Raw genomic sequence first — 22231 nt, forward strand, 5'->3', positions numbered from 1 at the left:
TAGTTAGCTTTCTCAGTCCATTTCCTGCCTGTAAAATTTTGGGTATCAAAGAACTTTCTTTCACTTCATCTAGTCTCTGCCCCTTTTAGTATAAGCTGGTACTGGTTCTATTAATATAAAATTCTCAAAAGCCTTGTGGGTCTCCCCTATATGCCAAGAGGATCCATGTCAATTGGCATGAGGGTTTCCCCCAGGTCTTACCTGGATAACCCCATCATTCTCTGACTTCTACTAAGATGGTTGATTGGATCTCTGCATCACATGCCTAATCTCTCCAGCAAAGTTTGTCTAGCCACACCCTTGGATTCTCTCCAGAGAATGTTTTTGTTTGGTGTTGGCAACAGGATGAAAATTTTCCAAATTATCAAGTTCTGTTTCCTTTTTGGTTAACAATTACTTCCCTAATTTACTGATTTCCTCAAATATTTTACTATAAAGAGCAAAGAGAAACTACACTGTAAATTCCAAACTTTGCTTGATAATTTCCTCAGCTAAATATCTAAGAGTTCAATGCTTACAAGTTTTATTTTCCATTCAACAGTAGGATATTTTCAGCCAAGTTTTCTAGAACTTTATAACAAGGATCATCTTTCTTCCAGTTTCTAATCTTTCTTTCTAAAAGTCTTTTTTTTTTTTTTTAAAGATTTTATTTATTTATTCGACAGAGATAGAGACAGCCAGCGAGAGAGGGAACACAAGCAGGGGGAGTGGGAGAGGAAGAAGCAGGCTCCCAGCAGGGAGCCCGACATGGGGCTCGATCTCAGGACCCTGGGATCACGCCCTGAGCCGAAGGCAGACGCTTAACCGCTGTGCCACCCAGGCGCCCCTCTTTCTAAAAGTCTTACCAAAAGTACCTTTAATACTCACATTTCTAGTAACATTCTGTTCATGACAACGTATGTATTCTCTAAGATGTATTCTCTCGTCTTCCATCCTCTTCACTTCTTTCTGAACTCTCATCAGAATCTAGGCTCACCTCAGAATTCTTCCAGCCTCTACCCATTACATAATTCCAAAATCACTTCCACAGTTTTATCATTTGTTACAGCAGGACCCCAACTCCTGGTTAACAAACTCTGTATTAGTTTCCTAGGGATGTCATAAAAAATTGCCACAAACTGGGTGGCTCAAAGCACAAAAGTTTATTTCTCATTGTTTTGGAGGCCAGATGTCCAAAACTGAGGTGTTGGCAGGGCTAAGCTTCCTGTGAAGGCTCTATGGGAGAAATGCTCCTTGCCTCTTTCAGCTTCTGGTGGCTCCTGGTGTTCCATGGCTTGTTTTAACATAATTCCAAACTCTGCCTTCATCCTCACATAGCCTTCTTCTCTGTGTCTCTATGTCTCCAAATTCTCTACTTCTTTTATGGGCTCACAGGTCTACCTTAAATCCGAAATTTCCAAATAAAGTCAATATATTAGTTTGCTAGGTCTGCCATAACAAATTACCACAACCAAGTGGTTTAAACAACAGACTTACTGTTTCATATTCCTAGAGGCTGGAAGGCAGATCAAGGTGTCAGTAAAATTGGTTTCTTTTGTGAACTAAATGGAAGAATGTGTTCCATGCCTTTCCCCCTAACTGCTGGTTTTTGTTTTTGTTTTTTTGCTGCCAATCTTTGACATTCCTTGGTTAATTAAAGAATAACTCTGATCTCAGTCTTCATCTTCACATGATGTTCACCCTGTGTACACGCATCTATTTCTGAATTTTCCTTTTCATAAAGACATCAGTCATACTGGATTAGGGGCCATCCTAATCACCTCCTCTTAACTAGTAACATCTGCAACAACCCTATTTCCAAATAAGCTCACATTCTGAAATACTAGGGGTTAGCACTTCAACATATGAATTCTGATGGACACAATTCAATCCATAACAGTCACATTCATAGGGACCAGGAGTTAGGGCATGGACATATCTTTTGTGGGAGAGACAAAATTATGCCCACTAGAGTTTTTTTTTTCTTCCAATACTTTGAATATTTCATTCTATTCTCTTTTTGCTTACATCATTTCTGATAAGAAGTCAGCTGTAATTCTTATTCTTCTATAGGTAACATTTGCTTTTCTCTGCCTTTCTTCAAGGTTTTTTCTTTTTTTTTTTTGGTTTTTTTACAGTTTGAATATGTTATGCCTAGGGATTTTATTTTTTGTTGCTTTTTGGCATTTGTCCTGCTTGATGTTCTCCTGCTTGAGTTTTCTGGATATGTGGTTTAGTGCTTGCCATTAACTTTAGAAAATTCTCATGTATTATTATTTCAAATATTTTTTCCGCTCCATTCTTCCAGTGTTTCTGGTATTCCAATTACACATCTGACAGACCTTCTGAAACTACCCTCAAATTCTTAGATGTATTGTTTTTTCATTCATTTTTCTCTTTGAATTTCAGATTGTGAAGTTCTTATTTGCTTTACCCAAGCCTGTTGATTCTTTCCTCAGTCATATCTCGTGTACAGACGAGGCTATGAAAGTTATGCTTCATTTAGGTTACAGTGTTTTTGATTTCCAGCATTTACTTTTGATTCTTAAAAGTTTACATCTCTTGAGAGGTCCAAGAGGAGGAGGAGTAGGCGGAGAAGTAGGAGACCTTAGTTTTGTCTAGTCCCAGGAATTTAGCTAGATAGCTATTAAAACATTCTGAATACCTGAGAACTCAACCAGAGATCTAAGAAAAGAATAGCTGCAAGTCTACAAATAGAAAAGAGACCACTTTCTGCAAGGTAGGAGATGCAGAGAAGTAAATCCAAGGCAATAGATCAGAAGATAGACCAGAAGAGGAGGGAGACTCCGTAAGCCAACTCCTGGAAAGTGACATAGCAGCAGAGCACAAAATCAGAACTTTTAGAAGTCTGCTCTGGTAAGGGACATCTCTGCCTGAAAGGCACTCAGGTGGCGAAGTGGATCAGAATCCTCAGTAGGACAGTGTGGTCTCACGATCCTCAGGGTGACAGGAAGACTGGGACGCCTGAGAGCGGCAGAGGTCTCAGGCATCGAAGCAGGGAAGCCAGCTGCTATCAGTGAGCCCAGGAGTGGGCTTTCCACTCAGGGATGCCATAAACTGTGAACCACGGCATGGTCCAGCAATCACTCTCCAAGCAGGGGCCGAGCAAGCTGCAGAACCATGGCGAGACACCCCCACCGTCCCCAGGAAGAGTGGCACCAGTAAAAACCACAGGAGTCTTCAGGGTTTGGAGACTCCAAACAGGATTCCAGGCCTGAGATAAATATGCATGGTCAAAGGCTGGGTGAGCACAGAGCGCGGACAAAGACCAGGGAGAGAGGTGTGACTAAATGCTTTACTGAGAAGTGGGGTCCTGAGCTTTCGTGCCTGGGCTGGAGACCAGGAGGCCGATACTTTCATTCTCATCCTCTAAATCGACGTGGAAAGCCTTCAGAGAACAAAAGCCACATGGAGCAATCCGGAGCAGTTTACTTAACCTGACCCACTGGAAAGGGCAGTGCAATTCCATCAGGGACAAAGAAACCTGAGGATCACCATAACAGGCCCCTCCCACAGAAGATCAGCAAGAACATCCAGCTAAGATCAAGTTTACTGATTACACAGAAGAGCAAATCTCCAGCGCTAAGGGAAAATAGTATACAGAATTCATTTTTTCCCCACAATTCCTTAGTCTTTTAATTTTTTTCTTTCCTTCTTCAACCAATTTCTTATTTTATCAAGTTTTTTAAGTATTTTTAATTTTCATTTTTACAGTTACATTCTATCCTTTCATTGTACTTAATTTTATTTTTGTATATACATGTGGTTTTCTTTCTTTACAATTTTGGAATGCAGTTTCTTCTAATAAACAGACCAAAATACACCCAGAATTTTGGGTATTGCTCTGTCCTCTCACCTGTCTGATCATATTATCTTTTTCTTTTTTTTTTGTTCTTTCAAATTTTCATCTTTACAGTTAGAGTCTAAGTTTTCAATGTATTTAATTTTATTTTTGTATATTTATAAGTTTTTCTTTCTTTACAATTTTGGGATGTAGTTTCTTCTAACAGACCAAAAAAACACCCAGGATCCAGTGTATTTCTCTGTTCTGTTCACCTGTCTGATTATATTTTCTTTCTTTCTTTTTTTTTTTTTTTTTCCAGCTTCAAGCCTCTTCTGATTTGTTTAGTGTATATTTTTCTGGGGTCATAGTTGTCATTTTAATCTTTTCTTCTCTCATTCATCCATTCTTCTCTGGACAGAATGACAAGACAGAAGAGCTCACCTCAAAAAAGAGAACAAGAGGCAGTACTGACTGCCAGGAACCTAATTAGTATGGATATAAGTAAGATGTAGGAACTAGAATTCAGAATAACGATTATAAAGATACTAGCTGGCTTGAAAAAAGCATGAAGGACACTAGATAATCCCTTTCTGGAGAAATAAAATAACTAAAAAATAATGAAGTCCAAATCAAAAAGGCTATTAATGAGATGCAATAAAAAATGGAGGCTCCAACAGCTAGGACAAATAAGGCAGAAGAGAGAATTAGTGATACGGAAGACAAAACAATGGAGAATAAAGAAGCTGAGAAAAAGAGAGATAAACAACTGCTGGATCATGAGGGGAGGATTCGAGAGATAAGTGAAACCATAAAGTGAAACAATATTAGACTAACTGGGATCCAGAAGAAGAGGAAAGAGAGAGGGGGGCAGAAGGTATATTGGAGCAAATTATAGCAGAGACCTTCCCTAATCTGGGGAAGGAAACAGGCATTCAAGTCCAGGAGGCATGGAGAATCCCCCTCAAAATCAATAAAAATAGGTCAACAACTCAACATGTAACAGTGAAGACTGCAAATCTCAGAGACAAAGAGAAAATCCTAAAAGCAGCTTGGGACAAGAGGTCCATAACCTATAAGGGTAGAAACATTAGACTGGTATGATATATTCAGGGTGCTCAACGAGAAAAATATACAGCCAAGAATACTTTATCCAGCTAGGCTGTCATTCAAAACAGGAGACATAAAACCTTTCAGGACAAACAGAAACTAAAAGAATGTGATCACTAAACCAGCCATGCAGGAAATATTAAAGGGGATCCATTAAGCAAAGACTGGGATCATTCCATGCATATGTTTGGGCCACAATGCTTTGAAACTTGAACCCAATGACAAGAGGAAATTTCGAAAGAATTCAAATAATGGAGGTTAAAGAGCATCCTACTAAAGAATGAATGAGTCAACCAGGAAATTAAAGAAGAATTAAAAAAAAATTCATGGAAACAAACGAAAATGAAAACACAACTGTTCAAAATCTTTGGGATGCAGCAAAGGCAGTCCTAAGAGGGGTATTTATAGCAATACAAGCCTTTCTCAAGAAAAAAGAAAGGTCTCAAATACACAACCTAACCTTATACCCAAAGGAGCTGGAGAAAGAACAGCAAATAAAGTCTAAACCCAGCAGGAGAAGAGAATTAATAAAGATTAGAGCAGAAATCAATGAAATAGAAACCAAAAGAACAGTAGAACAGATCAACGAAACTAGGAACTGGTTCTTTGAAAGAATTAGGAAGACTGATAAACCCCTGGCAAGATTTATCAAAAAGAAAGGAAAAAGGACCCAAATAAATAAAATCATGAATGAAAGAGGAGAAATCACAACCAACACCAAAGAAATACAAACAATTATAAGAACATATCGTGAGCAACTATATGCCAACAAATTAGGCAATCTGGAAGAAATGGATGCATTCCTCGAGACATATGAACTACCAAAACTGAAACAGGAAGAAATAGAAAACCTGAACAGATCCTTAACCAGCAAGGAAACTGAAGCAGTTAATCAAAAATCTCCCAACAAACAAGAGTCCAAGGCTGGATGACTTCCCAGGGGAATTCTACCAAACATTTAAAGAATTAACACCTATTCTTCTGAAGCTGTGTCAAAAAACAGAAATAAAAGGAAAACTTTCTATGAGGCCACCATTACCTTGATCCTAAAACCAGACAAAGACCCCCACCAAAAAAGGAGAATTACAGACCGATATTTCTGAAGAACATGGATGCAAAAATTCTCACCAAGATACTAGCCAACAGGATCTATCAGTACATTAAAAGGATTATTCACCATGACCAAGTGAGATTTATTCCTGGGCTGCAAGGTGGTTCAACATCTGCAAATCAATCAGTGTGATACACTACATTAATAAAAGAAAGGACAAGAACCACATGATCATCTATAGCATCCTTTCTTGATTAAAACCCTTCACAGTGTAGGGTAGAGGGAACACACCTCAATATCATAAAAACCATATACAAAAAGCCCACAGCAAATATCATTCTCAATGGGGAAAAACTAAAAGCTTTCCCCCTAAAGTCTGGAACACAACAGGGACGTCCACTGTCACCACTGCTGTTCAACATAATACTAGAAGTCCTAGCTTCAGCAATCAGACAACAAAAAGTAATAAAAAGAATCCAAATCGGCAAGGAAGTCAAACTCTCACTCTTCACAGATGACATGATACTCTATGTAGAAAACCCAAAAGACTCCACCCCAAAATTGCCAGAACTCATACAGGAATTCAGCAAAGTGGCAGGATATAAAATCAATGCACAGAAATCAGCTGCATTTCTACACACTACCAATGAGACAGAAGAAAGAGAAATTAAGGAGTCAATACCATTTACAATTGCATCCAAAACCATAAGATAGCTAGAAATAACCCTAATCAAAAAGGCAAAGGATCTGTGCTCAGGAAACTATAGAACACTCATGAAAGACATTGAGGAAGACATAAGGAAATGAAAAGATGTTCCATGCTCATGGATTGGAACAACAAATATTGTTAAAATGTCTATGCTACCTAGAGCAATCTATACATTCAATGCAATCCCTATCAAAATACCATCAACTTTTCTCACAGAGCTGGAACTAATCATCCTAAAATTTGTATGGAACCAGAAAAGACCCCGAATAGCCAAAGGAATGTTGACAAAGAAAACCAAACTTCAAGCTCTATTACAAAGCTGTAATCATCAAGACAGTATGGTATTGGCACAAAAACAGACACACAGATCAATGGAACAGAATGGAGAACCAAGAAATTGACCCTCAAATCTATGGTCAACTAATCTTCGACAAAGTAGGAAAGAATATCCAATGGAAAAAAGACAGTCTCTCTAATGAACGGTGTCGGGAAAACTGGACAGCCACATGCAGAAGAATGAAATTAGACCATTTTTTTTTTTAAGATTTTATTTATTTATTCGACAGAGATAGAGACAGCCAGAGAGAGAGGGAACACAAGCAGGGGGAGTGGGAGAGGAAGAAGCAGGCTCATAGCGAAGGAGCCTGATGTGGGGCTCGATCCCATAACGCCAGGATCACACCCTGAGCCGAAGGCAGACGTTTAACCGCTGTGCCACCCAGGCGCCCCTAGACCATTTTCTTATACCATACACAAAAATAGACTCAAAATGGATGAAAGACCTAAATGTAAGACAGGAATCCATCATAATCCTTAAGGGGAACACAGGCAGCAACCTCTGTGACTTAGGCAGCAGCAACTTCTTGATAGCTACATCTCCAAAGGCATGGGTGACAAAGGCAAAAATAAAAATGAACTATTGGGACTTCATCAAGATAAAAAGCTTTTACACAGCAAAGGAAACAGTCGACAAAACCAAAAGACAACCAACAGAATGGGAGGAGATATTTGCAAATGTCTTGTAAGATGAAGGGCTAGTATCCAAAATCTATAAAGAACTTATCAAACTCATCACCCAAAGAATAATCCAGTCAAGAAAAGGGCAGAAGACATGAACAGAAATTTGACATACAGATAGCCAATAGACACATGAAAAAATGCTCAACATCACTCGGCATCAGGGAAATACAAATCAAAACCACCTCACACCAGTCAGAATGGCTAAAATTAGCAAGTCAGGAAATGACAGGTAATGGTGAGGATGCGGAGAAAGGGGAACCCTCTTACACTGTTGGTGGGAACACAAACTGGTGCAGCCACTCTAGTAAACAGTATGGAGGTTCTTCAAAAAGTTAAAAGTAGAACTCCCTATAACCCAGCAGTTGCAATACTGGGTATTTACCCTAATGATACAAATGTATTGATCCAAAGGAGCACCTGCACCCCAATGTTTATAGCAGCAATGTCCACAATAGCCAAACTATGGAAAGAGTCGACAGATGAATGGATAAAGAAGATATGGTGTGTGTGTCACACACATACAATGGAATACTACCCAGCCATCAAAAAATGAAATCTTGCCATTCCATGGCATGTGCAATGATGTAGAGATTATTATACTAAGTGAAATAAGTCAGTCAGAGAAAGACAATTATCATATGATCTCACATATATGCGGAATTTAAGAAACAAAACAGAGGATCATGGGGAAGAGAGGGAAAAATAAAACAAGATGAAATCAGAGAGGGAGAGAAACCATAAGAGTCTCTTAATCACAAGAAATAAACTGAGAGTTGCTGGAGGGGAGGGAGATGGGGGGATGGGGGTGGGGTTATGGATGTTATGGAGGGCACGTGATGTTATATAAGACTGATGAATCACTGAACTCTACATCTGAATCTAGTAATATATTATTTGTTAATTCAATTTAAAAAAAGTTCACATCTCTTTGCTTATAGTACCTATACATTACATGTTTTCTACTTAATCCATTAAAGACTAACGTATGAATCATAGTTATTTAAGAGAATTTCAGTATCTTTGTCATATTTGAGCCTGGTTCTGATGGTTTCCCTGTCTCTTCAGAGTTCCTAGCATCCTTGTAATTTTTTGTTAAAAGCTGCATATGATGTATCTGGTAACAGGATCTGAGGTGAAGAGAATTTTTTTTAAATTAATCTCTACACTCAACGTGGAACTCAAACTCACAACTGGAGATCAAGAGTCGCACGCTCCTCTGAGCTAGCCAGGTACCCTGAAGCAAACAGAATTTTATTGTGAGGCATTATGTTAATCTGGCTAAGAGTGGGCTGTGTATAATGTCTGCTATAGTTGTAAGTGCCAGAGGACTCAAAATTTCTCTAGTGTCTTTGTTTTTGTCTCCCCTGTTGACTTTTAACTTCCATAAGCACTCCACCTCAGAGACAGTCTATGCTTTGCAGCTGTAACCTAATGTTACAGTATCAGAATCTTGTCAGTATGGTGGTAAAGTTGGGGGAAAGGAAGCATACCAGGGGTGCCTGGCTGGCTCAGTCAGTAGAGACAGCGACTTGATCTCAGGGTCGTTGAGTTCATGCTCACTGTTTCTTAATAACATGTTGCTAGTTTTGGCTTTGTCTGATATTTCCTTATAATTAAATTCAGGCCATGCATCCCTGGCCAAAATACTGCATACTGAAACTGTAACCTTCTTCTCATAGGCTATGTTAGTTTTGATCACCCATTGGTGATTCTTTTCCAATCAGTCTTTACTATGATCACTGCAATAATTCTGTAGTTGTGCACACTCTGTATTTATTAATCAGCATTCTACTATATGGAAAAGTCCTTCCTTTCTCCTTTTTAATTATCAACCAATTTAACTGTCAGCAGTATGGATGCATGGTTTCCTATTTTTTTCAATGGTTCATTACTGTCCTTAGTTATTCTGATGCTCAAATAGCCCTAAATTTGGCCAGCGGCAGGCTCTTCAAACTGCCTTCTGGATTCTTTTGGAATGCCCTCGTCATTTTTTTTTTGGTAACACTTCCTTGCTTTCTGGTAACACTGAGATGTTCCAAGCTCATCTTATACCCTCTCTTCCCCACATCTGGAGATCAGCCATTTTTCCAAAGACCCTTATTTCCTTTCAGCAGGGAATAGTATTAGAAAACAAGAATGAGTGCCATTATGTACTCACTGCTGTCAGGGTAAGTATGAATCTAGACTGTTCATATCCAGTATGGTAGCGATTATCCATATGTGGTTATTTAAATCAAAATTAATAAAACAGAAAGTTCAGACCCTCAGTTGCACTAACCACATTTCATGTGCTGAATAGCTACATGTATTTAGTTACTACCATATTGGACAGCACAGGTATACATGGAACATTTCCATCATTACAAGAAAATTCTATTAGACATTATTTACTGTTATAGACCTTTTCACAAAGTGAATTGAGGACACATACACACACACACTTGTAAGTTCTCACTCTCCATTACCTTTTAAATATCTTCCTGTGTCCACTACATTAATTCTTTCATACATCAAACAATCACTTACTGAGCATATATTATTGGGACAGTTACTGTTCAAAGCTCTGTAGGTTCAGAAATACATAGTCCCTGTTCTCTAAGAACTTGTAATGAGAAAACAGAAAAACAAATGATTATTACAAAATAATGGGTTATTTTTATAACAAGGTGTTATATTAATATTCCATAGTGGGGATGTTAAGGAAGGCTTCCTAAGAGAAAGGACATTTATTAAGGTTAGAAAGGTAAATAACTGGCAACTAAATATCCTGGCAATTTGGAGGATAAATTGGGGGTGGGGACATCTGTTATTTTCCATCACTTTTTTAATCCTATTCCTGTTTACTTAAAATTCTTTCTCTAACTCTCCCATAACCTTTCAAAAGTCTATAAATCTTTCAAAGCCCTTATTTTATGATGCATTTAATACTTCTAACCAGATAAGCCCCTACCCCAACCCCAAAATATACTGTCTTAACTGATTTCAAAAACAAAAAAGATTTGGTTTATTTTTGTCATTATCAATACAATGGGTAAGAACATGGGCTTTGGAATCAGACATTTTGCTTACTAGCTGTGTGATCTTGGGCAAGTTATTTAATCTCTCTGCACCTCAATTTCTGCATCTAAAGGGGGGATCAACAACATCTCATAGTTATATTTTGAGATAATAATAATGTACTGAAAATGCTTAGCATAATGACTAGAATATGATAAAGTACATGGTCTGCTAGTAACAATAATCTCACACTCGTTTCTTCCTTCGTTTGCTGAACAAAGGCTGATATTTACAATCTCAGGGCATATAGAGTATTCCAGTAACACCTAACAAATCCCCTAAATTATTCAAGCAAATTCCTTCCAGTCAGAATATTATGGCATATTCATATGGTCAATATTTTAAATAAAACAATTCTATGTATTATTATGAAATTATAGACTCAATTTCAAAAATATTATTTATCTATGGCTTATAGCATCTTTAAAACATTAAACGAAATATGATTTTGTATATAAAAACTTTAAATAAAAATATTTTCTTATTAAAAAACTTTTCAAAAAGCACGTCGTATAACAAAAACTAGAGGTAACTTATCTTGACCTTTATCACAGTTTTAGATATGTATTGAAAGATGTACATTTAACATTCTGCTAACATATGAAAAATATGCTTTTTAAAAATGTAGTTTTAATGAAGTACATTTTAATTGTAAAAAAAGTATAAGCACGGATATATAAAATTGCATTGCTTATATTCCAGACAAAGGAAATGGCATGCAAATACCAAACCTAAAAAGGAGAGTGATGCCATTTCCTACAAAATAAGTGGAAGCTATGCAGATTTTTACTTTTTTCTTCACTAGAAAAAGACAGAGGACAAATACGTAGTACACTTGTGTTTTCCTCATTACCCTTACCAGTAAAATTTAAAAATCACCATGATATGTAATTTTCCTTCAAATTAGTTTAAGCATTAAAATGCATTTAAAAAAATGGAGATGAGTTTAATACACTATCATGTTAAAAAATTTATTAAATTCCACTTATATATTAATACTTATGTCATTTATAAACTATATATTAAAACTTTCTAGATGTAATTATTCTAAATAATCATGTACAATCCATATCCTCTTATATGTGAAATACGCTGATGACAAAATCTTTGTTCACGTTTTCCCATAGGCAGCCTTACCTGCGGAGTCCAATAAAAAGTAGGGCTCAATCGGTAGAGTTTTCGTTTGTGGAAACTCTGAAGTGGCCTTGTTCGAGCAGCTGTACTCATGATAGTCAAGGATGGAGATTTCAATCTTGTCCTGTCTTTTCTCCTTTTCTTACTGTGCTTCTGGTTAAGTAACCAGCTACTGGAGGAAGAGAGCTCATCTAAATTCTCTGAAGCACTGAAATGCCATGAAATAATTGGGGAATGGAGAGAATAAAACAAAACAAACAAAAAAGACAAAGAAAACTAAATGTAAATTGCCTTGATCTATTATGACAGAAGAGTATTAATTTTAGCCAATTTTATGGTAACAATTGGCAAAAGAATTGGTATTAATGGGAATTTACATATTCAGGTTGTAAAAATAATTTCTACTTCTATTTTCTCCTGTAAAACAAATACCTGATAGGTTAGAAATGTTCACATGAGTTCACTGGTACAATGTACATGTTCACTGTAAATCAATAATTCATGCATGTTGTTCAGTGCTGTTATATCATATTCTTTTTGCATATGGGTGAAACTATATAAGGTTTAGGTTTACAAAAGGCTAAAATCCCATACTGTATCATTAGTTGCTCCGAAATAAACACTACATACCATTTCAGTGAATTTTGAAACAAAGATGCAATCCTACCAGGTTTTAGGAATTTTTTTAAACTTCTGATGATATAGAAGCCTCAACTATAAAATAATGAAATAGATTACACAAACTACACATAAAAATAAGCACACTAATGTCATCAACATTCTTAATTTTTAAACATATTTAAATATTTTTTTAAAAATCAAAATATCAGGAGGAAGTTAATGCTCAGTGCCACATAAATTTCATTTCACGTATACCAGTATATTATACATAAAATAATTAAGTTTTTCGGGCACTACAATGTACCGATTTCAACCTCATTTATATACAGACTTAGTATTTTAGTATCAATAAGTGAATCTGCCATACGTCGTACTGCTAATCAACACCTAAGTTCTAAATACGTTATTTGACTTAAGTAGAATTGGTGTTTAATAGTAAATATAAGATCTGTTTTTTCTATAGCAGTATCATTACTTTTGAATCATATTTATGGCTACTATAAAATATTCTGCTAGCTTGTGGATAAAGTAATTTAAGAGTGTTTTTACATAGTAATAAGAAATAAAGGCACCTGAATGGCTTTTGTTGGTGACACCAAAGAGAATTAAATATGGAATTTGGTGACTCTAATACATTCAACAAATACTTGAGTATGTACTACTGGCCAGACCAGTATAAGTAAAAAGAGGTGATAATAACTATTTCACTTTTAAAATCTTAACTTTATTTTTTTTAAGATTTATTTATTTCAGAGAGAGAGAGCAGAAGCGGGGAGGGGGGGCAGGGGACAGACAGAGGCAGAGGGAGAAGCAGACTCCCCACTGAGCAGGGAGCCTGCCTGATCTGGCTGGATCCCAGAATCCTGAGATCATGACCTGAGCCAAAGTCAGAGATGCTTAACCAACTGAGCCACCCAGGAGCCCCTAAAATCTTAATTTTAGTCTTCAGAGAGCCCTAGTCAAAAATGTCTTAAGTCCCAGTTAGTAAGCATTCTAAAGATCTGAGAAAGGTTTAAGATATAACACTACTCTCAAATTAACAGATCCAATCTCACATCCTGGATGTTATTTTCTGTAACAAGTATATCAGTGCTAAGTAAAAGACTGCTCCTGAGAAACAGCCATGGAGTTGGGCTATCATGTCAAGGGTGAGCAGGACAGATGATAGACAATATCAAATTAGGCACTGGGTAGGGCAGGTGGTTGGCAGAGAAGTCAGGTTAGGTCAGGTAAAGGACAGGTTTCAGAAGGTGGTTGATACAAGAAGTTGAGTCAGGATGCTAGAATCCAGGAAGGTAGGAGTAGATCCAGCACAAAGAGGTTCTCCTGGCAATTTAGAAACACCTTTAGGCAGATATACTGGTTCCTTAAAAGAGACATTGTTTCCACAGCATCTAGAGAAAATGAAGAGCTTTTTTTATGCCAGGAGTTAACTCGGAAGCACAGTTAACTCTGCCCTCCATTTGTAATTCTTTAGTTGTTAATGAGCCCTTATCCCCTTCCCCCCACAGAAGAGTTGGCCCTAAAGAAGGTCAGCCATCTCTTTATTGACCGACAGGACACAGCTTTTGAACTGGTTAGAGGCTTATAGGTTGGGTTAAAGATAAATAGAAAATGTGCCATTTGTTCACCGAATGTTGCATTTTCAAGCTTCTAAAGTGATCGACACATTATCATTGGGGAAAAAAAGTTTTTGTTTTTTTTTTTACACCTTAAATATGTTCCCAGCTGCAGACAATTCTTCCTTCATGGCTTCTAACAAACACTATCTAGCTATTAAGGATCCTTGCAAAATGTCATCAAAATTTATCCTCAAATAAATGGTGAAACGTACTGAAATTCAAAGATGTGAAATCTGTTTATTTCATAACTAGTCAATGTGTAAAGCACATTATTCTCACCAAAGCTCATTCGGTACATAAACCACTTTTATAAATGATTGATGAGATTATTGTAAAGAGTTATTATAAATCACTGATAAATTCACTTATTTTCCACAGTGTTTTACACTAGAGAGTAAATCAATCATTTCAATGAAAAGCAGAACAACAGAAAAATGAGGGAATCTGGAAGACAATAACTCTGCTCATGTAACTCTATAACCTAAAGCTTTTTCCTCAGGAGATAACAGACTATCTAGTAATTGAGCATTAAGGAAAATGAGAACTTAAAACAAATATATCATTGATAAACCAATATAAGACACCATCATCACATACATTCTCAAAAAAAAAAAAGCTGTAATAATAATAGGAAGAGGAGGAGGATAAAACTCAGGAGAGAAAATAACATTTCACTAAGAGAAGGTTTAGTGTTCACATCGAGTTGTAGGTACATCCTGGCAACCCCAGAAACTGAGGATGCAATGCCACCATCAAGTACTGTCCTATTATCAAATATCAGTAAGTACCACTATATAACTATCACTGCACTTTTGAAATTGCAAGCTTACAAGTGGGATAGTAGGCTAGTGGGATAGTTGCCAGGAGAGGCAACAAATTATACTTCTTTAGATTTCCAATTGGAAACTTTTGCTCAGAGAATAATAAAAATCCCTCAAAGGATAGATCCTTTGTGTGGTATAGGAACATAGCATAATCGGCTTTAAAATGAATTAAATTGAGGAGAGAGGAGCGGTGAGGGTTGGTTTACACCTTTCTCCATTTCCACTGTCACTCCCTAATCCAAGCTTTTTTGTCCAGGAATACTCCAATAGCCGCTAACCAGTCTCCCTCATCCACACTTTTCCCCTTCAGTCCCTTCTATTACCAGTCTTTTGGGAAAACAAATCTTATCCTTTCATGCCCTTTCCTACCATCCCTATACTGCTTACCATCTCTCAAAGCCTTCCCATTGCTCTGAAGAAAAAGACTTCAAGTTTAAAAGGTCCTGACCAGCCTGGCACCTGCCATCGCTCTCCTGCCTTATCTTGCATCGCACTCCTTGCTCCCTGTGTTCTAGCCACACCACCTCCTTTCAAGTAACTCACACTCTCTACAGTACAAGACCTATTATATGTTATCTCTCCTTTACAGAACTTTCTCACATCCTCCTTCAACTACATAATTTCCAATCATCATTTGGCTCTCAATTCAAAAGTCAGTTTCTTAGAGAAGTCTTTCAGCCCTTGTTTTGTCTCTCCAAAGACTAGGTCAAATCCCCTTTTGAGCTTTGATAGCGCTGTTCATCTCTCCTTCGTAGCATTTTTCATAGTGATAATTTTGCATTCATTTGTATGATTATCTGATTAATCAAAGTCTTACTTTCTACACTGTATATAGTGCAGGGACTGTGTCTGTTTTGTTCACCCTTGTATCAAGAAGTTCCTGATATTGTACCTTGTATACAGCAGATGCTCAACAAATATTTCTTGAAAAGAGAAATATACACATATATATTGTCAGGTTTATCATTCTAGCTCTGTGCTTTGTATAGTGCCTGTATAACATTGTACCTATAAAATTGGTTTAGTGAATGAGTACACATTGAACACTTTAAATAACCGAAAAGCCAAAGGAGGTTCTAAACAGAAGGCTACAAGAGAGCTTTTAGAAAGGTAAGATATATGTTAACATGGCCTTGCATTTCATTCTAAATCTCTAACTCTGGTTTTACAAAAGATAGTTTTGGTAGTAAGATATGATGCATCTTATTTTATCATATAGACAAGTATGTCCATCATAAATTTAGAATAAGCAGATAAGAACTATAAGATGTTCTGATTTGTAAAAAGGGCATCAATCAAGTCTAAAAATAGCTTCTAATCTAAAAAGTGCAAAACTGAGAGCTTCTTCTAAGAAAATAATCAAAAAGTTCTGAGTTCACATTTTATTAACATTATTTACTTTCTCTAAGTTATTCAATGACTTTCTGAAATCACTGGTTTTTTATTACAATCCTAGAAAATCCTGGCAGTTAAGATATTTATGGATGATAACAAGAAGCACTACAGAGTATGAGTGGAAAACTTCAAGTGAATTTTTTACAGTATATCCCTATACTTTGATTACTATAGGAACCGAAGTCCCAAAAGTGAATCATCTATTTTTTACTATTCTACTGTAAATCACTACCAAAATCAATTCCCGTAAACATTATGCACTTACATTAATAAATAAAACAATCTAAAAATATGGGTAAATGGGGGTATTGATTAGCTTATTTTTTGGTGTTTTCTTGGTGGCAGTATTAATGGTAGAGGATGTGGAAAAACAGTCCAATTTTGATCATTCTTTTCTTTCCTTCCCCCCCCCCCCCCCACAAACCCAGTGAAAGTCTAGAATTTTTCATAGTAAATTACTCAAGTATTTAATAACCTTCTGCCTAAACCAAATTATGTTCTTAGGACAGGAATAATTGGAATATTACACTGACCTTATAATGTTGTGCTCAAATATTTTTAGTAAATAAGAAACTTTTGGGCCTAGTTGTAAATTCAGAATGCTAGAATCATAAAGGCATTAAAAAGACTTCATGAGGTTATTTTTATCTTTTATTCTCAAGAACAGCAGAGAATAAATATTTAACATAGAATTTTAAAATACTGTTTAAGGATAGTAGTTTTCAATATTTCTCCCATATTTACCCATTCTCATATTAAATACACTTTTTAAAATAGTAGAGGGGTGCCTGGGTGGCTAAGTCGGTTAAGCGTCCCTTTCTTGATACCAACTCAGGTCTCGATCTCAGGGTTGTGAGTTCAAGCCCTCGTTGGGCTCCACGCTGGGAATGGAGCCTACTTAAAAAATAAATAAAATAAAATTTACAAAAAGTACAAATCAATAATGGAGAATTTGTGCATTCTCAAAACGATTATGATACCCCCCAACCCCCAACCTCCAACCAACAGTTCCCCATACACTCATGTAGAAAATACCCACAACCACTGTCCTGGGTTGAATACTGCCCTCACAAAATTTACATCCACCAAGAACCTCACAATGTGACTTTATTTGGAAATACAGTCTTTGCAGATGTAATTAGATAAAATGAGGTCATACAGGATTAGAGCAGACTCTAAATCCAATCACTGATGTCCTTATAAAAAGAGAGAGACAAAGAGGAGATGCACCCAGGGAATAATGCCATGTGGATAAAGAGGTGGAGACTGGAGAGCTGGGCTACAAGCCAAGGAGTGCCAAGGACTGCCAGCAACCAGTAGAAGCTAGGAAAAGGCAAGAAATGATTTTTCCTTAGAACCTTCATAGAGAACATGGCCCTAACACCTTGATTTTTAAATTCTAGCCTACAGAACTGTGAAAGAGTAAGTATCTATTATCTTAGGCCACTCAGTGGTGATCTGCTACAACCACCCTAGCAAACTAATATATCCATAAAAATCACTGTTTTTGCATGATTGGTAATCTCTATTTCAAGTCTCTCCTTTTCATCAGTTGGAGTTCTTTGATGAATTCAATCTATAGCATATATCCCTGATGTCAAATACCCCGCTAATAGTTGAATTTACTATCTTGTTTTCTCTTGATAGTGTTTGGAGAAATAAATACATCACATAGATAACTCAATGACATTTAGGATGGCATTAATCAATTTTAAAGAAATTACATATAATAGGGTTTATGTAAACTTACTAAAATGGTCCACTATGGGCATTACTCGTCCTCCAAATGTCAAAAGTGAAACAATTCTCTCAAAAGACCAACGGATCAAGATAACAGGCATTATACAGTACAGAAAAAACCATACCTTTTACCACACCATTTCTCCTATCTTAGGTATTAAGTAGAACTATACCCCCTACTAAAAAATACAAGTCTTTTTAACTCTTGCAATAAGAAAATGTGTTCAAGTACAATGTACAATGTAATATGGTAATTAGGTATATACCTATTCTAAAAAAATAAGGTATATCTTAATGCAGCCTTTAAAATGGAAAAGAAATATTTTAAGTATAAAAAGCTTTGATATAATACCAAAATAAGATCAAAAACTGCTTCTAATAAACCTCAACTATGGAAATATGATAGAAATATCATAAATATGATAGAAAAGAAATATACTCTGAGCAATATTTCTACTTTCTTTTTGTATTTTGTGAATTTTCGAATTTTCCTACAATAAGCTTGTACTATTTTTCTAGACAAAAAATGTCATCTGAAAGTCAGTCTTTTTTTTTTATTTTTTGTATTAGGAACTTATTTTTTTAAGATTTTATTTATAAGTAATCTCTACACCCAATGTGCAGCTTGAATTTACCCCAAGATCAAGTCACATGCTCTACCAATTCAGCCAACCAGGTGCCCCTGTATTAGGGACTTCTGACAGATTTTTAAATGACTACTTCAGAGTAAGAGACTTATGAGACATAATTACCAAATGTAATAATGTGGATTTTGCTTGGATCCTGACTCCTAAGCCATATTTTATTAATCATAAAAAGATAATTTTGAGACAAGTGGGAAAACCTGAATACGAACAGAGAATTTCATGATAGCAACAAATTATGGCTAATAATATAAAAATAATAAGCAGATGATAATACCAAGGTTGGTATGTTAAAAAAAAAAAGCTGATCAAAGAAATATACAGAAGTATTCACAAGTTAAAATAACAATCAATACAATTTGCTTTTAAAAGTCCACAGAAAACAACGTGTCAGGAAGGGAAATAGCTGAAATGAAGAAGGAAACTCTTGGGGATTCTTTTCTTTTTTTTCTTTCTTTCCCAAGTAAACTCTACCCTCAATGTGGAACTGGAACTCACATCCCCAAGATCAAGACTCATATGCTCTACCGACTAAACCAGCCAGGTACCCGAAAAATCTTCGGAATTCTTAAACCTGGGACTGTGTGAATTCACTTTACTACACTTTCTATATGTCAAAGCTTTCTATAATAAAAGGTAGAGAGAAAAAGAGACAGACTATTGTAGTGCTACTGCTATTTTTATCTCTGGCTCTTAACTTCACATGGTACTTTTTGTTTTTAAGTCATCTTTACACGCAACATGGGGCTCAAACTCACAATCGTGAGATCAAGAGTCGCATGCCTACCCGACTGAGCCAGTCAGGTGATCTTCAGGTGATACCTTTTAAAGCATTAAGGCAAAGAGACTAGAAAGCCAATAATGGCGGTTATATTTTGCTGAGACTCGAGACATTGAAGTTGTCAAACATTTCTAGCTAATCTATTGTTTGGGAGATACAATTCAGATTCTTCAATATAATCTCTGAGCTGTTTTTCAATCACATGTAATTTGTTTGAAAGTTTGAAATGGAAATTTTAGAGTTAAGATGGCGGAGGAGTAGGGGACCCCTTTTTCAGCCGGTCCCCTGAGTCGACTTGCATAGGTACCAGACCAGCCTGAACATCCACTGAATCAGCCTGAGGCACAGGAAGATACACCTGGATCTCTACAAATGAACATCTCCAGCGCTAAGTATTGAGGTACGAAGCGGGGAGCCGTGAAACCACGCACAGATATCGGAAGATAAACGGAAGGGGGAGGGAGGCGCCGCGTTTGGGCGCCGGGAAACGGGGGACTGGGCGGACTCGTGGACCGGCACCCACAATACAGCAGACTGAGACCGTGAGCTGGGGAACGCATGCGACCAGTCTGAAACGGAGCTCCGGTGTGCTCACTGGAACCAGACTGAGACCGGGAGCTCCGGGAGCGCGCGGCTGGCGGCGTTAGAAACACAAAGGACAGAGACGCATTGGCTCTGGAAGTGAGGGCTGGGACGCCGGGTGTGGGGCGCACATCCCGGGACACTGCAGGGTTGAGCAGCACCAACAAAAACATAGTTAAAGTGGCCAGAACATCACTGGAGAACGGTCTGCGATCCCTCTGTTCTGAGACAGAGGCTGAGATTCGGCCACTGCTGCTCTCTCAGAAGAGGCACAGCAAACTGCCAGGGAAAGCCGCCAGAGAACAAAAGTCTGGAAAGACCGGCTCACAGTGTGCCCATCCTCATCCCACTCGCAGGGGACACGGAGACTCTACCCAAACAGGGTTGCCTGAGTATCGGTGCGGCAGGCCCCTCCCCCAGAAGGCAGGCTGAAAAATCAAGAAGCCCACATCCCTAAGATCCCTATAAAACAAGGGTGCATGGCCTGGGTCCCGGTCAATAATTTGGGCTCTGGACAACCCCACAACCTTTCCTCATCAGAATGACGAAAAGGAGAAATCCCCCCCAGCAAAAAAAGACGATGAGTCTGTGGCCTCTGCCACAGAACTAATGGATATGGATATAACCAAATTATCAGAAATGGAATTCAGAGTAACAATGGTCAAGATGATGTGCAGACTTGAAAAAAGTATTAACGAAAATGTTAATGAGAATACAGAATCTTTAAGGGCGGAAATGAGAGCGAATCTGGCAAAGAAAATGAACATTCATGTCCAAGAGGAAGAGAGGACCCCTCCCAGCTCAACCACGACAAACCTACGCCACATCACGTCATAGTGCATTTTGCAAATATTAGATCCAAGGATACAGTATTGAAAGCGGCCAGGGCAAAGAAATTTCTCACGTACCAAGGCAAAGGTATCAGAATTCCGTCAGACCTGTCTACACAGACCTGGAATGAGAGAAAGGGTTGGGGGGGGGCATTTTTAAAGGTCTTTCAGAGAAAAACATGCAGCCAAGGATCCTTTATCCAGCAAGGCTGTCATTCAGAATTGATGGAGAAATAAAGACCTTCCAGAATTGCCAGTCATTGACCAATTTCGTAACCACAAAACCAGCCCTACAGGAGATAAGGGGGGGTTCTATCAAAGTAAAAAGGCCCCAAGAGTGATACAGAACAGAAAGTCATAATCGATAGAAACAAAGACTTTACTGGCAAGATGGCATCATTAAAATCATATCTCTCAATAATCAGTCTGAATGTAAATGGCCCAAATGCTCCCATAAAACACCACAGGGTTGCAGATTGGATAAAAAGACATGATCCATCCATTTGCTATCCACGAGAGACTCATTTTGAACCTAAAGATACATTCAGACTGAAAGTAAAGCGATGGAATACCATCTTTCATGCCAATGGACCTCAAAAGAAAGCTGTATGTTTTTCTCTGAAAGAGCTTTAAATATGCTGCTGGGGTAGCAATTCTCACATCAGACAGATTGGATTTTAAACTAAAGACTATAGTTAGAGACACAGAAGGGCATTATATTATTCTTAAAGGACGTATCCAACAAGTGGATATGACAATTATAAATATATATGACCCCAACAGGGGAGCAGCAAGATACACAAGCCAACTCTAAACCAGAATAAAGAGACATATAGATCAAAATACGTTAATAGTAGGGGACCTCAACACTCCACTATCAGAAATAGACAGAGCACCCATGCAGAAAATCGACAAAGAAACAGGGCTGTGAATGCCATACTCGACGAGTTGGACCTCATAGATATATAGAGAACACTACACCCCAGAACCAAAGAATACTCATTCTATTCTAATGCCCATGGAACATTCTCAAGAATAGACCATGTTCTGGGTCACAAAACAGGTCTCAACAGATACCAAAAGACTGCAATTATTTCCTGCATATTCTCAGACCACAATGCTTTGAAATTGGAACTCAACCACAAGGAAAAATTTGGAAGAAACTCAAACACTTGGCGACTAAGAACCATCCTGCTCAGGAATGATTCGATAAACCAGGAAATCAAAAATCAATTTAAACAATTTAAGGAGACCAACGAGCATGAAAATACAATGGTCCAAAACCTATGGGATACTGCAAAGGCAGTCCTAAGGGGGAAGTACATAGCCA

The 22231-nt window shown here is 37.5% G+C and overlaps 1 protein-coding gene across 10 annotated transcripts in view; it reads right to left on the reverse strand.

Annotated features, from left to right (window-relative positions):
* Window positions 1–22231, reverse strand: part of KANSL1L (KAT8 regulatory NSL complex subunit 1 like) — a 150416-nt gene that overhangs the window by 60369 nt on the left and 67816 nt on the right. For 8 of the 10 annotated variants that reach the window (XM_045806636.2, XM_045806633.2, XM_045806634.2 and 5 more), the window contains one exon: window positions 11866–12070. The exons of 1 other annotated variant lie outside the window; for it this stretch is intronic. In XM_045806636.2, the coding sequence (XP_045662592.2) occupies window positions 11866–12070 (205 nt within the window). The remainder of the gene's footprint in view (window positions 1–11865; window positions 12071–22231) is intronic. One more of the 10 variants, XM_045806632.2, reaches the window with a different exon arrangement.

The sequence above is a fragment of the Ursus americanus genome, chromosome 1 (assembly GCF_024610735.1).
Source record: "Ursus americanus isolate L20-20 chromosome 1, mUrsAme1.1.p, whole genome shotgun sequence".
Classification (NCBI taxonomy): Eukaryota; Metazoa; Chordata; class Mammalia; order Carnivora; family Ursidae; genus Ursus; species Ursus americanus.